The sequence below is a fragment of the Molossus molossus genome, unplaced genomic scaffold, assembly GCF_014108415.1.
Source record: "Molossus molossus isolate mMolMol1 unplaced genomic scaffold, mMolMol1.p scaffold_m16_p_4, whole genome shotgun sequence".
Taxonomy (NCBI): domain Eukaryota; kingdom Metazoa; phylum Chordata; class Mammalia; order Chiroptera; family Molossidae; genus Molossus; species Molossus molossus.
The window spans coordinates 6,337,106-6,351,091 of NW_023425377.1; the positions used below are offsets into that span (position 1 = coordinate 6,337,106).

At 44.9% G+C, this 13,986-nt stretch overlaps 1 protein-coding gene and 1 long non-coding RNA gene across 7 annotated transcripts in view; one reads left to right on the forward strand and one right to left on the reverse strand.

Annotated features, from left to right (window-relative positions):
• Positions 1 to 7,951, forward strand: part of STK10 (serine/threonine kinase 10) — an 84,733-nt gene extending 76,782 nt beyond the window's left edge. For both annotated transcript variants that reach the window (XM_036282041.1, XM_036282042.1), the window contains 2 exons: positions 2,878 to 2,991; positions 6,696 to 7,951. In XM_036282041.1, the coding sequence (XP_036137934.1) occupies positions 2,878 to 2,991; positions 6,696 to 6,836 (255 nt within the window). In that variant the 3' untranslated portion in view covers positions 6,837 to 7,951. The remainder of the gene's footprint in view (positions 1 to 2,877; positions 2,992 to 6,695) is intronic.
• Positions 1 to 13,986, reverse strand: part of LOC118643699 — a 32,721-nt gene that overhangs the window by 17,224 nt on the left and 1,511 nt on the right. For 3 of the 5 annotated variants that reach the window (XR_004962032.1, XR_004962030.1, XR_004962029.1), the window contains exon 2: positions 10,725 to 10,846. This is a non-coding gene — a long non-coding RNA (uncharacterized LOC118643699). Of the gene's footprint in view, positions 1 to 8,219; positions 8,408 to 10,724; positions 10,847 to 13,986 lie in introns of those variants that run through there. The other 2 variants (XR_004962033.1, XR_004962031.1) reach the window with 2 other exon arrangements.

A 13,986-nucleotide genomic window follows, 5' to 3' on the forward strand; every position in this document is an offset into this window, starting at 1 on the left:
GAACAACTATGATTGAAAACCAGATGAGGATCAGCTGAGCAGAAGTTATACAACTAAGGATGTAGAGGAGCCACAGAGATCAGTAGATGGGTTGGAGATGTGGACTAGGTAGGTCCCACAGCCATGGTTTGGCAATTAAGAACCAGGAAGAATGTCTCAGTTGCAGAGGTCCCCCCTGAGGAGAGGGGTCCTAGCCCCCCAATGGGCTCCCCAACCCAAGGCTCCAGTGCTGGGAAGAGGAGCCCACATAATATCTGGCTGTGAAAACCAGCAGGGATCCATATGAGTGTGGGGGAGGGCTTCTGAACACCAAGAAAACAATCCAATTAAAAAATGGCCAGAGGACCTGAATAGACATTTCTCCCAAGAGGACATACAGATACCCAACATCACTAGTCATCAGGGAAATGCAAATCAAAACCACAATGTGCACTTCTGGGTATTTATCTGAAGAATCCCAGAATACCAATTCAAAAAGATATATCCATCTTTATGTCCACTGCAGCATTATTTACAATAGCCTAGAATAGAAGCAACCTAAGTGTCCATTAATAGATGAATGGATAAAGATGTGGTACACATATACAATGGAATATTACTCAGCCATAAAAAGGGAAACCTTATCATTTGTGACAACATGGTTGGACCTAGAGGGTATTATGCTAAGTGAAACAAGTCAGAGAAAGATACCACCATATTATTTCAATTCTATGTAGAATCTAAAAAACCAAAATAAAACAGAAACAAACTCAAATATAGAGAACTGAATGGCTACAAGACAGGAGAGGGGATAGGTGAAAATTTTGAAGAGATTAAAAAGTACAGATTAGTTATAAAAAGAATTACAGTGATTTAAAGCACAGCATAGAAAACATAGTCAATAATATTCTAATAACTATATATTATGGTGGGTACAAAATTTATGGAGTGATAACCTCCTAAGTTATATAAATGTCTAATCACTATGTTGTACACTTGAAACTAATGTAATATTGTATGTTAACTATAACTGGAAAAAATTTTAAATGTTTTTAAGTTCCCCAAGGGATTCCACTCTTCCACCCCAATAAGGTTGAGGTATCTGGATAAAGGCATTCGCCCTACTTTATAAGCTCCTTATAAATCACAAGATTGATTCCCACGAGGAATCAAGAAGGGCGTGTCACTTCTGCCGGTGAGAGACTACAGATAAATTTTATGAGGCAGACAACTTAACCTCAGAGCGGAAACAGTGAGGCTGGGAGAGCCTCAGCCAGGTCCATGGCCCTTATGTGCACAGAAATCTAACCTGATGACATGACATGCAGTGCAGAAAACATGTAACATATAAATATAACTGTGCATGCAGGGTATCTTAGTTCAGGCTGCTAAACAACAGAAGTTGCACTATCTCACAGTTCTGGAGCCTGGAAGTCCCAGGTCAGCTTGCCGGCATGGCCGGAGTGTGGGGAAGCCTCTCTTCCTGACTTGCAGACGGCCACCTTCTCACTGCATCCTCACATGGCAGGGGGAGAGAGAGAGAAGACTGAGCAAGCTCCCAGTGTTTCTTCTTATAAGGGTACTAAACTCATCAGGAGGGCCCCATCCTCATGAACTCATCTAAACCTGATTATCTCCCAAAGGTCTCATCTCCAAATACAATCACATTGAGAATTTAGTGCTTCAACATCTGAATTTCGGTGAGACACAGTTCAGTCCGTAGAGACTGAAGACAATGCTAAATAGTGAAAATTAAGAGCAAACTAAGTGGCCAAAAATAGGGAATGTTTCAGTAAATTTGATGGATCCATACTATGGGAGATTCTGTAGGCATTAAAAACTGAAAATGGCCCTGGCCGGTTTGGCTCAGCGGTTAGAGCGTCGGCCTGCGGTCCTGAGAGACCCGGGTTCGGTTACCGCTAAGGGCACGTACCTTGGTTGCAGTTTGTCCCCGGCCCTGGTCGGTCGTGCGGGTGGCAGCCACTCGATGTGTTCCTTTCACGTCGATGTTTCTCTCTCTCTCTCTGTTCCTCTCTCTCCCTCCCACTCTACCTGAACAAAAAATGGAAAAATGTCCTTGGGTGAGGATAAAAAATAAAATAAAAAAATAAAAAAAAACTGAAAATGATGATTATGAAAACTTCTTTTTGTTTTTTTATCCTCACCCGAGGATATTTTTCCATTTTTTGTACAGATAGAGTGGGAGGGAGAGAGAGGAAGGGAGAGAGAGAGAGAAACATCGATGTGAAGGGACACACCGAGTGGCTGCCACCCGCACGACCAACCATGGCCGGGGACAAACTGCAACTGAATTACGTGCCCTTAGCGGGAACCGAACCCGGGTCTCTCCGGACCGCAGGCCGACACTCTAACCACTGAGCCAAACTGGCCAGGGCATGAAAACTTCTTTATAGAAATATTTACATTATAATGTTAAGTGGGGAAGGAAGCAGGTTTCAAAACTGTATACATAGGGTAAGCTAAATATACAGGATAGAGCCTGACAGGAAATATAGCTAATTTCTGTAGTGGTTGCCTCTCTGTGATGGGATTAGGGCACATCATTATATTGATGGTTTTATTGTTTTGTTAAAAATGACATGTTTGTGTTAAAAAATTCAAACAAAGTACAAAGCAGAAAGTTGTAAACTTACTGTCGATCCCACTACACAGTAAGAAATATTAACATCAATATTCTGAAATACTCCCCAAGGCACCTCTTGGTGTATTATGTATTTACTTGTGTGGAGTGCTCTATAAATGGGTTTTATAATCAAGGAGAAGAAACAAAGAGGGACTGATACTGGTGTCCATGTGGCTATAATGCAAAGTATGTCTCCACCCTCTGTGTCTCTGCCTTCTAAGTCTCTTACCTGTTCTGCCTGGAATTTATTTCAGAATGAAAAGTGTCACCTCCTGGTAGAGCATGAAACCCAGAAGCTGAAGGCCCTGGATGAGAGCCATAACCAGAACCTGAAGGAATGGCGGGACAAGCTTCGGCCACGCAAAAAGGTAACCGCATCTGGGCTGAGGCTCTGCTCCATGTTGTGCCACAGATGTCTGCCTAGGTGGTGGATACAGATAAGATACATGTTTATAGATTTATTTTAAGGAACTGGCTCACAATTGTAGGGGCTGGTAAGTCTGAAATCTGCAGGGCAGGTCACATCAACCCAGGGAAGAGTTGATGTTGCAGTCTTGAGCCCTAGAGTAGTCTGGAGGGAATTCCTTTTTCCTTAGGGGCCCCCAACTGATTGGATGAGGCCCGCCCACAATATGGAGGGTAATCTGCTTTACTCAAAGTCTACTCAGTTAAATGTTAATCACATCTAAACAATTCCTTCACAATGACATCTAGCCTGGTGTTTGATCCAACAACTGGGTGGTACCATGGCCTCGCCAGGTTGATAAATAAATTAACCATCACAGAGTCTCAGTGTGATCACTTGTAAAGTGGAGATATGAATATTGTCCAGTGCTATGTGAAGTCACCAGCCCATAGTAGAGGCTAGGGACATACTCATTTCCTTACATGCTCCTAAATTCTCTGAAGACAGCGTTGCCCTGATTACCCTTGGTGACGTGTCCTGAAGCCCTGAGGTTTGTTCTGTCATCATACATCAACTCAGCTTGCCCTAAGTGTGGTCTGGACAGGAGACAGCTGCCCACCTCAGCTATGTAATGGCCTTGAAAGTCCTTGAATTGAAGCTTTCCTCCCTGTGCTAATGGAGCTTTCTAGATGGAAGCTGGCCAGGGTCCCAGAACTTACTTTTAGCAGGCCCATGCTCGTCTGTTTCTGTAACTACATCCTGCTGGGACTTTTGATACTTGGCACTCACATCAATAATGCTCCTGCTGACATAGGTTGACTCTGGCATAGGAAATAAATATTAACCTGGCCTCTTACCTGGGGGTTCTATATACTCATGGCACATCCTGAGAGAGTTAGAAAAGGAATGATTACATTGCCTCATATCCCAGATTGCTCCATGGGGATACCTGGGCCTAGGGTAGAGATACCACGAGTGTCTGCTTGGGGAGCTGGCACTGCATTTTGCCAAGGGGGCTTCCTCTGAAGAATTCCCTGCAGAACTATTTTCTCATTAGTGACCTGGGTGGCTGCTGGAACACTGATGCAGAGGTGATTTTCATTCTGGAATAAATGTTCTTTAACTCTCCCGCATTATCGTCAGCAGCCCTGAGCTGCAGTCCATAAATGAGGGCAGGGAAGATGATTGTGCATTGTGGAATATTTTTAGAAAAATTCAGATTTCTTTCAGGTAAGTACAGAATACCTGGTAGGATCAATGAAGCGTTGCTTAGTCATAGTTAACACAGAATGTGGCCTCAGACAAGTCAGGCCTTCTCTCCTGAATGTTTTTGGGGCTGTAAAATGTGAATAACATGTAGTCCCTTAAAACAGGTGTTTGTAAACTACTGTCCATGGGCTAAATCTGGCTCACCACTTGTATTTGAAAATAAATACAGGTGGTGGGAACACAGCCATGCACGTTCATTTATATATTGTCTGTGGTTGATTCTGCACTATAGCCACAGTGAAGTTGTGCCAGAGACCTTACAGCCTGCAAAGCCAAAAATATTTACGATTTTGGCCCTTTACAGAGATAAGATTGCCATCTCCTGTCTTAAGTTACAGAGAGGAATAGATGCGGTTGACAGAACAGAGTAGTATTTAAGAGCATAGGCTTTGGAGTAAGAGAGATGTGGGATAATGTCCTAGCTCTACCTATGAGACCCTGGGCAAGTTACGAAACCTCTCTGTGGTAGTTACTAGAATTAAATTGTTATTCCTATAGCAGAGGTACCAAACTGATGGCCCATGGGCTGAAATCGGCTTACAGATTGTTAGGTTTGGCTGATACATAGCAATTTAAATTTTTTTCAAAGTTACCAACTAAATTTTGCATAAAAATCTGGATTCTGCCCTAGCCGAGTACCTCAGTTGCTTAGAACGACCTCCCGATATGCCAAGGTTATGCGTTTGATCCCAGGTCAGGCACATACAAGAATCAACCAATGAATGCATAAATAAGTGAAACAAGAGTGGGTGTTTCTTTCTCTCCCCTTTCCTCTCTAAAATCAATCAAAAAAAATTTTTTTTTTAAATCTCAATTTCCGGTTTCTTTGGAAAGCCCAGGAGCTCTAGCAACACTCGACCATCAAACTACATGACAGGCATGCGCTGTAACTGAGAAAAACCGCCCTCTTCAGACATAGCAGGTGCTCGGCACCTCGTCACGTCCCCAGCACTCCCTGACTGCCTCGAAGCCAGCTCTCTTCACTCACTGAATCATCTGGCTGGCTCCCATAGGCACAGGCTTTTGTGACCTCTGCTAAAGAAGCTTCAACAGTACTGCTTTTGTCTTGCATGTATGATTGCCTGCCACAAACACTTTGAGATGAATACATCCAGTAAAGGAGAATTTGAGCCAAGAGTCTGTCTGAATTACCAGAAATTTCAAACCACTCATGTCCAACCAAGATGAAGCATGACTTCAAAAACCTTGCCTTCCCTCGTATGGTGTCCTAGAATAGGAAAAATCAGTGTTGTGATTCAGGGTCCTTTCCCAGCTTTCTTTAGAAACTCACTAGAATTTAGTACTATTGAAGGAACAAGAGCTTAAGGGGAAGGAGGGGGGGAGTTCTGATAATTAACTTATTTGTTAGAGATTATTTCAGGGCATCCAAAGAATTATCTTAAAAAAGAGAGATATAACAGAATCCTGGTCAAGTCCTGTGATCATAGGAAAAATAAGGAAAGTTGGCCGATGGTCAAATACCTCTTTATAATGAAGCCACATTAACTGGACAACCCTTGTGTGCCTGGTTTTGCAGATGGAGTAGTCTTTTCAGAGCGTGAACTCTTAAGTTAGACCTGAGCTAGCTGAGCCCAGTTTCTCCATCTATAAGACGGGGATACTAGTATCTACCTCAGGGTGAAGATAAGATGCAATGCATACAGCATAGTGCCTGATGTGTAGGAACTACTTGGTAATTATGATCCATTAGTTTCTCATTTCATCTCATGACACCCCTGCTAGTCAGGGAGGAATACTGCAGTGTTAGATGTGAGGAAACAGACTCAGAGGAAAGGTAACATGCAAGGCACACAGCTGGTACTGATGAAGCTGAATTGCGCCTGACTGTAGATTTCTCAAGAAGTTTTTCTGGCAGTATCTACCCTGTCTAGATAAACGTGTGCCCCCCTGAGAGAAGCTTGTGCAGTGCTTTCAAGCAGAAGCTCTCCTCCACTGCCTCATGTGCTTTTACAATGCAGAGAACCCCTACCTGCCACCAGTTTTCAGAATCGGAAGCCCAGAGGGTGGCATGACAGCACACGCATTTTGAAAAAAGTGCCCTGGGTGAATTCTGTGGGACGGGGCCCTGGTTAGGAACACTGTATAACTCAGACATGTCTGCTTCCTTCTATTAAACCTCTCTCTCCCTCGTCTACCTCGGGCTTTTCTCTGGCTGTTTTCCTCCCCGCAGATTGGCATTGCCCCCAACTGTAGCCCTTGGCTCACAGGAAACTCCTATATGGCTGTGGCAGGAGGGAGGAGGAGGTGGTGCTTACTTTCTGGGTGACAAGCTCTGGGAGGGAAATTTCCAGAGGAGGTCACTTTGGTGGGGTTCCTGAGGTCGGGAGACCTGTGTCCTATGGAATCTGAGTTCCATCTGTCCTCTCTCTGTCCTAGGCTCTGGAAGAAGACCTGAACCAGAAGAAGCGGGAGCAGGAGATGTTCTTCAAACTGAACGAGGAGACGGAGTGCCTGAACCCCAACACCCCAAACAAGGCCACCAAGTTCTTCCCCTACGGCTCTGCGGATGCTTCCTAACAGCCACTCGGGGCTGTGGCTGGCAGGCTGGCGGGTCTCCAGGCCCTCCCATTCTCTGTGAACAAGTAACTCAGGACCCCCTTCCCTTCTGCTTCCATGCCAGCTCGAATCCAGCCCCTTGCCCGTGTGACCCCAGTGTTCATGACTTTTCGCTCCCTCATGGAGGGTGAGGTTTTACTATGTGTCGCCTAATCTTAATATATGTTATCTTTGAGTCCTAGGCCCCTTCAAGCTGTCAGTGATTTGGGTTGTGGGTGGGGTCAGGGTCTAAGGGAACCAGTGTTTTTTTTAGCCTTGAGGCCCCTCCTATTTGCCAAAACACCAGTTTTTGCTGTCGGTGGGCGCAAAGTGCTGCTGCTGAAGTTGCCGTGGGCTCGTCTATATACTGTGATTCTTGGTGGCTGTTCAGCCACTGCCTGCAGTGTCAGACAAGAACCATGGCTTCTAATAGCCAGCTGCTCAGGGGGTGCCCTAATTTCTCCAGTTCCTCCGATTTGCTTTCCTCTTGAGGCCATGTGTACAGTGGGGGAGAGCCGGAATGGTTCATTGTGCTGGTCTCGGTTCCTGCCATCTTGTACCCCCCCTCTTGCACACTCACACAAAGGGCTTGGGCCCCTGGCACTACCCAGACTTGCTGCCACCCTGGGCCTCTTCTGCTAGGCGGGTTGTAACACGTTTGCTGCCTGAGCCACTGAGCATGTGAAGTGGAGCCACTGGTATGGGGCATGCTGGGTACTGGCACCAGAGGCACGAGATGGCAAAGCGTGAACAGTCTGATTCCTGTTGGCCCCCATGTGGTAGCCTGTGTTCATGGATAAATTCCTCACCACACAACACTTTCACAACCCAGTCTGTTTCCGCCTCACACCTGCCCCGGTGACATGGGAAAGCTATCTCCCTCTGCCCCGTGCCCCTCCTACTTCAGGAGTCCAGCCTTACACTTCAGACAGAGGCTGGAAGTCACTGGGACTTTTGTTCAGAAAGCAAAAGCATCAGGGAAAAATATAATGCATCCTGCCCCCAAGAACACAGCAGGAGCAAAGCTTCCATAGCTCAGACAGAATCCTGGACCTTTGGGTCATCAGTTGACCTCCCAGGTTCCGATCCCCAAGGTTGCAGAGTGTCAATAACTCAATGAAAGCAAATGCTCAAACTGGCATTCACTTTTATTTACAAAGAAAACTTTTTTCACCTTAATTTCTAACTTGAAACAAATACAAATGAATGGCTTCTTCAGGAAGATACCTGCCTTAAAGAAACAAGACAGAAATCTGATTTTTAGAAATCATATGGGCACTTTGGGTGCTACTTTGCTGGTGACAGAGTGACTGTTACAGCCTGGGAAGACTTCTTCCTTCTGCACTCCTTAGGGTTAGTCTTCCTACAGCATTTCCCGGAGTCTTGGCCCTGGCTGTAATCCTCCTCTGCTGGATCTTGCAAGGGGAGGGTAGCCATTCAAAAGGAGAAGGGGCAGTAAAGATGCTCTGGAGGCAGCTGTGGGAAGGTAGTGGTCCTTTTAGGATGGTGAGCATTCAGCTTGCCTGCTTCAGTATTTGACCCAGATGGTACACCTGTCAGGTATTGAGTGAAACAATTGTCCCTTTTGATTCTTTTAGGTGCACAGGTGCTGAAAAACGTGAATCAGCAGCAATCTATCTACAGAGTGTAGACCCAGTTCCACCAGGGGAAGCCAGCACTGGCAAGTGGTCAGGCAGGGCTGATTTGGGCTTTGTTTACAACCCATTGCCTTTTGCAGCCTGGGGAGAGCATAAGTATTAGGTGAAATGCCGGTTTTGTGGCTCAGGCGAGACTTTGGTCATTCCCCTATATGGCTTGTCATTCACTTTGGAATCTTATTCAAGGAGTTGCTGCTTCCCTGCTCAGTGCTGCCCAAGCCCTAACAGGTCCCCTGTTCTTTCTGGATGGGGTCTGGTTGGGTCTTTCAGCCTCACGATTGAGCCAATGTGCAATGCCCATCACTGAGAAGGCCATGCAGTATTCCTTGTGCCCTGTGCTAATGTTTCCTCTGCAAGCGACAGACGAAAACTGTTTCTCATTTTCAGTCAGTTTATGGCAGAGTAAATATAACTAACTTATATTTTCCCTTTATGAAGGATAGAAGTTATTTTTATGTAGTTTCTAATCTTTATACAAGACTTGTGTAAAATGTTCCCCACAAAGTTAACTGCAATAATGTAAATATGCTTCTAATAAAATAACAAGGGGAGAAACTCTATTTGCCTTTGGGACTGTTCTCTTGGACTGGGGTGGGAAAGCAGAGCGCACTTATCCACATTTGCCAGACAGAAAGGGTTTACTAGCTTCTGAGTACACTGGTGCCTCCCAGGTCATACAGCAGGTCTGACTTTGGGGTTTCTGTTCTGAAAGAAGTTACGCCTGGCTGTGTGTGTGTGTGTGTTCTCTCTACAGACATTTAATATTATTCATCTTTATTTTTTTTATCCTCACCTGAGGACATTTTTTCAATTTTTTGTTCAGCTAGAGTGGGAGGGAGGGAGAGAGAGAGAGAGAAACATCGATGTGAAAGGGACACATCGAGTGGCTGCCACCCGCACGACCAACCAGGGCCAGGGACAAACTGTAACCGAGGTACGTGCCCTTAGCGGGAACTGAACCTGGGTCTCTCTGGACCGCAGGCTGAGGCTCTAACCGCTGAGCCAAACTGGCCAGGGCGAATATTATTCTTATTTAACAACAAACATTTTTGACCACCAAGAGTTTTCACAGATTAACTTATTGAATCCTTTCAAAAACCCATGAGGAAGACATTGTCATTCCCATTTTACATTATTTAAAAAAAATTTTTTCCCCTTTATTAATTTGAGAGAGAGAGGAAGGGAGAGGGAGAAAGAGATAGAAACGACAATGAGAGAACATCAATTGGCCGCCTCCTGCATGCCCCCACTGGAAATCAGGCCCACAACCTGGGCATATGCCCTGACTGGGAATCGAACTGGTGACCTCTTGGTGCTTGGGCCGTTGCTCAGCCACTGAGCCACACCGGCTGGGCCCCATTTTATTTTTAAAAAATTTTTTCTTTATGATTTTAGAGAGAGAAGAAGGGAAAGGGAGAGATAGAAACATGGATGAGAGAGAACATCAATTGGCTGCATCCTGCATGCCCTCCACTGGGGATTTGGCCCATCACCTCAGCATGTGCCCTGATAAGGAATCGAACCTGTACATGGGTAGATACTCAACTACTGAGCCACACTGGCTGGGCTTCATTCCCATTTTATAGATGAGGAAATGGAAAGTCAATTTAATCAATTTTGTTGAGAACAAAATATTGGGAACCACCCAACTACTAAAAGGATTTTTTATATAGCCAGTGGGAAATACACTTTCTCAATTTCTGGGAGCATACCAAAAACACTTTATCAAGATTTATTAAATGCATACTAATTATACCTGTGTAGCAGAGATAATCCTACTTGTTCAGCGAATTCTACTTCATTTCTTTGTCTAGGCATACAGGAAGAGCACATCCTTTAGCATCCCTTCCAGCCTCTGAAGACTGTGATTAGGCACTGACCAATGAACAGTGAGCAGGAATGATGTTCTGAGATGAGGCAATTAATAGCTGGCCCATTAATACTAGAGACCATAAATTTCAGATGGTCTAGCTTTAAGATAGAGGGCTAGCTGGCCGCGTTGAACTTCACATGAACCAGAAATGTGTATTAAGGTGTGAAACTTAGTAGTGGGTCAGCTTGGCTAGGAAACTACATTTCCCTGAATTCTGTTCGTGTCTGTTTCTGATTAGGGTGGGCCACAAGACAGATTCCTGTGAGGGATGTGGAGGGTGGAAGTGAAACTGAGATAATTTTGTAGCCCAAATACATCGTTGTTGATCAGTTTACTCACCTCCTTGGTGTGAGGAGTGGCTGGGTCTGCAATGGTTCCACGTTCCCTTAGATTCTCCTTCAGCTTCTCCAATTCCTGGGCCAGGTGTGGGTGTTCAGCTCTGTGACACAGGGCTCCAGTCTCTGTAGGACATCCACAGTGCCAAGGTCAGTGACAATAAGAAGTGACACAAGTTTCTGCCTGTCCTCATGGACCCCAGTCAGCTATGCTTGCTCTCCCCCATCCTCCACACATCTCCCTTTCCTGCCTGTCGTATGGACTTTAAGATCTACTGTTGCCTATGAAGACAACAGCCGTACAGAGATTGCTTAATTCGATCTGACAATTATCTAATGTCAGCTCCTTTTAAAAAATTCCTTAATTCGTTCTTAGTGGTTCTGCTTCTCTGATACATGGGGTAATTTGCTCCTGTGGCATAGTGTCTTCTATTCTGACTGGTGCAGCTTTTCTTTACTCTTTCACTTGTAGGTATCTTATTTAACCTGTTAAGTTTAAAATGGTGGTGGTGGTGGGGGGAATACAAATATTAATTTAAATACAGGTCTGCCAATAAATAAATTGATAAATGTTATTTACTTACGTGCTTTAAATATATTTTCCTAAAATCATGGAATTAAAGATTCAACTCATCTAACAACACATTATTGGCAATGCCAATCCTAGCGAACCAATACGTCAAATTAGACTCTGTCAGAAAGTCTAGCTTTGTTTTTTATTCCAAATAAATGTGCAAATACATAGTTCATGATAACTTTTTTCCCTGGATTCTACAGATAGACAGATAAAGCAAGAAGCCTTGTCATGTGGATAGAATACAGAGCTGCTACTTTCAGTACTTCTTATCAACACTCTCTTATGATTTCAAAAGATTCTCCCTCTAAAGACTTGCATTCTTTGATGTTAGCTGGAAATGAGTTGTAAAAATTTCACTGCACTATCCTTCTCTCTAATGTAGCTGAATTCAGAAAACTCATCATCACAGGTGAAAATACATCATTTTAACATGTTGCAGGCTGGGTCTGGCAAGCAGGAAACTGCCTGCTGAGGTGCCACGGAACTCACTGGGAAGCCACGCTCTGGTTACCCCAGCCATCTGTGTGTACGCGTGTGGGTTACAGTTCTGCAAACCACTGCTGCTATGTGCCACAAAGGCAAGAAGGAAAAGAATGTATACTCAAGCCACGAAGAGAAGTCCTTTCATTCACCTGTCCCTCCAGGGTGCTCTACTGACAAAGTTAACCACTGTGCAGGCTGGCAGAAGAAAAATACTTACAGGGTCCCAATCCAGTACTTTTTAAAAAGAGTATGTTTTTATTGATTTTAGAGGGGGAGAGAGAGAAACATTCATGTGTGAGAGAAGCATTGATCGGTTGCCTCCTGTACCGACCCCAACCGGGGATCGAACCATAACCCAGGTATGTGCCCTGACCAAGAATCTAACCAGTGACCTTTTGGTGCATGCGACAACACTCCAAACAACTGAACCACATGGCCCAGGGCCCACTCCAGTATTTCAAAGCATAGAAAAGAGGGGTAGATTTGGAGCTGAGAGGCTACAACTTGGTAACAGGCACACACATGTTCTGCTGCAGATTAATTAATGTAACTGATTATGTAGTGCTGTCCTAGATATCACTGAGAGTGCTGCATTATCTATCTGGGTGAGCACTGTACTACCTTTGTACAATTTAAACAATTCTTAATTCTGAAACCTATCCAGACCTCATGATTTTGGTTAAGGTGTCGCAGACTTGTACCACTTTGTTGTAATTGTGTCTTGTATTTTTTTTTATCCTCGCCTGAGGACATTTTTCCATTTTTTGTTCAGATAGAGCGGGGGAGAGAGAGAGAGAGAGAGAGAGAGAGAGAGAGAAACATCGACGTGAAGGGACACATCGAGTGGCTGCCACCCGCACGACCAACCAGGGTCGGGGACAAACTGCAACCTAAGTACGTGCCCTTAGCGGGAACCAAACCCGGGTCTCTCCAGACCGCAGGCCGACGCTCTAACCGCTGAGCCAAACTGGCCAGGGCGTAATTGTGTCTTGTAAATCCCAGTCCAGAGGTATCTGAAAAATGGGGGAAAGTATGCCTTTCGGTCCTCTTTATGACCAAATCTAGTTACTAGCTGGCATTAAGACTGACACAATAAAAACACCTGAGTACCTGAGTTCTTTTTTTTTTATTAATCCTCACCAGAGGACATTTTTCCATTTTTTGTTCAGGTAGAGTGGGAGGGAGAGAGAGGAACAGAGGGAGAGAGAGAAACATCGATGCGAAAGGAACACATCGAGTGGCTGCCACCCGCACGACCCACCAGGGCCGGGGACAAACTGCAACCGAGGTAGGCGCCCTTAGCGGAAACCGAACCCGGGTCTCTCAGGACCGCAGGCCGACGCTCTAACCGCTGAGCCAAACCGGCCAGGGCGTACCTGAGTTCTTACTTGAGAAGAGGAGAGGGCAAAGTGATAACCTTTGGCTCAGTTTGCTTCTCACATAGCTTGGGTAAGACGTCTATCACATGTGTGACTCAGTGACTATCACCCTGAGCTCCTGGAATTCGACCCAATAATATTAGTATGGGATATGGCTTTCATAAAAGGAAAGAAACTTTGAGTTACCCCCACTACAGTTCCAATGCCAAGGGTTGCAAACTCAAATATCTATATGGGTTAGGCACACAAGAAGCATGCAGATTATAAGGCAACAGGGAAAGATGGTGAACAGTGGTAATCAAGAGAGTACATGCTTTGTATAAAGAAGGTAGTTGCTACGTAACACCGGCATATTGTTGCCATGCAGATCCGATACAGTCAGAGGGTTTAATTTTTTTGAGAGAAGCTGGATATTCAGATTTTAAAATGTGAAACTCAAATTTTAAGACAACAAAAAAGACAGTGTGATAAACATACATATTGGAGGATCATATTCAGGTTGTGACTCCTACCCTATCCGAATGTGCTAGGTCCTGTGGAAAGCGCCAGGACCTCAGAAGTCTTGGCTGGCTATTACAGTGGTGGAACCCAATGAACTATTACTCTCTGCACAACCTTGTACAGTCCCTGTCCACAAACTCCAGGCTGGGCCATATGACTTGCTTTGGCCACTGGGACATTAGCAAAGGCTTAACAAGCATTTGCTCATTGGGGCCATGTCCTCTAGGAAGCTAGTTATCCTGCAGAAGCTTGACTGATAAAAAGCCAGGACAAAGGGAGGCCCTGGGCCCTAGGGGCAGTTTTGATGAGCTCCCAGCTGATTGCAG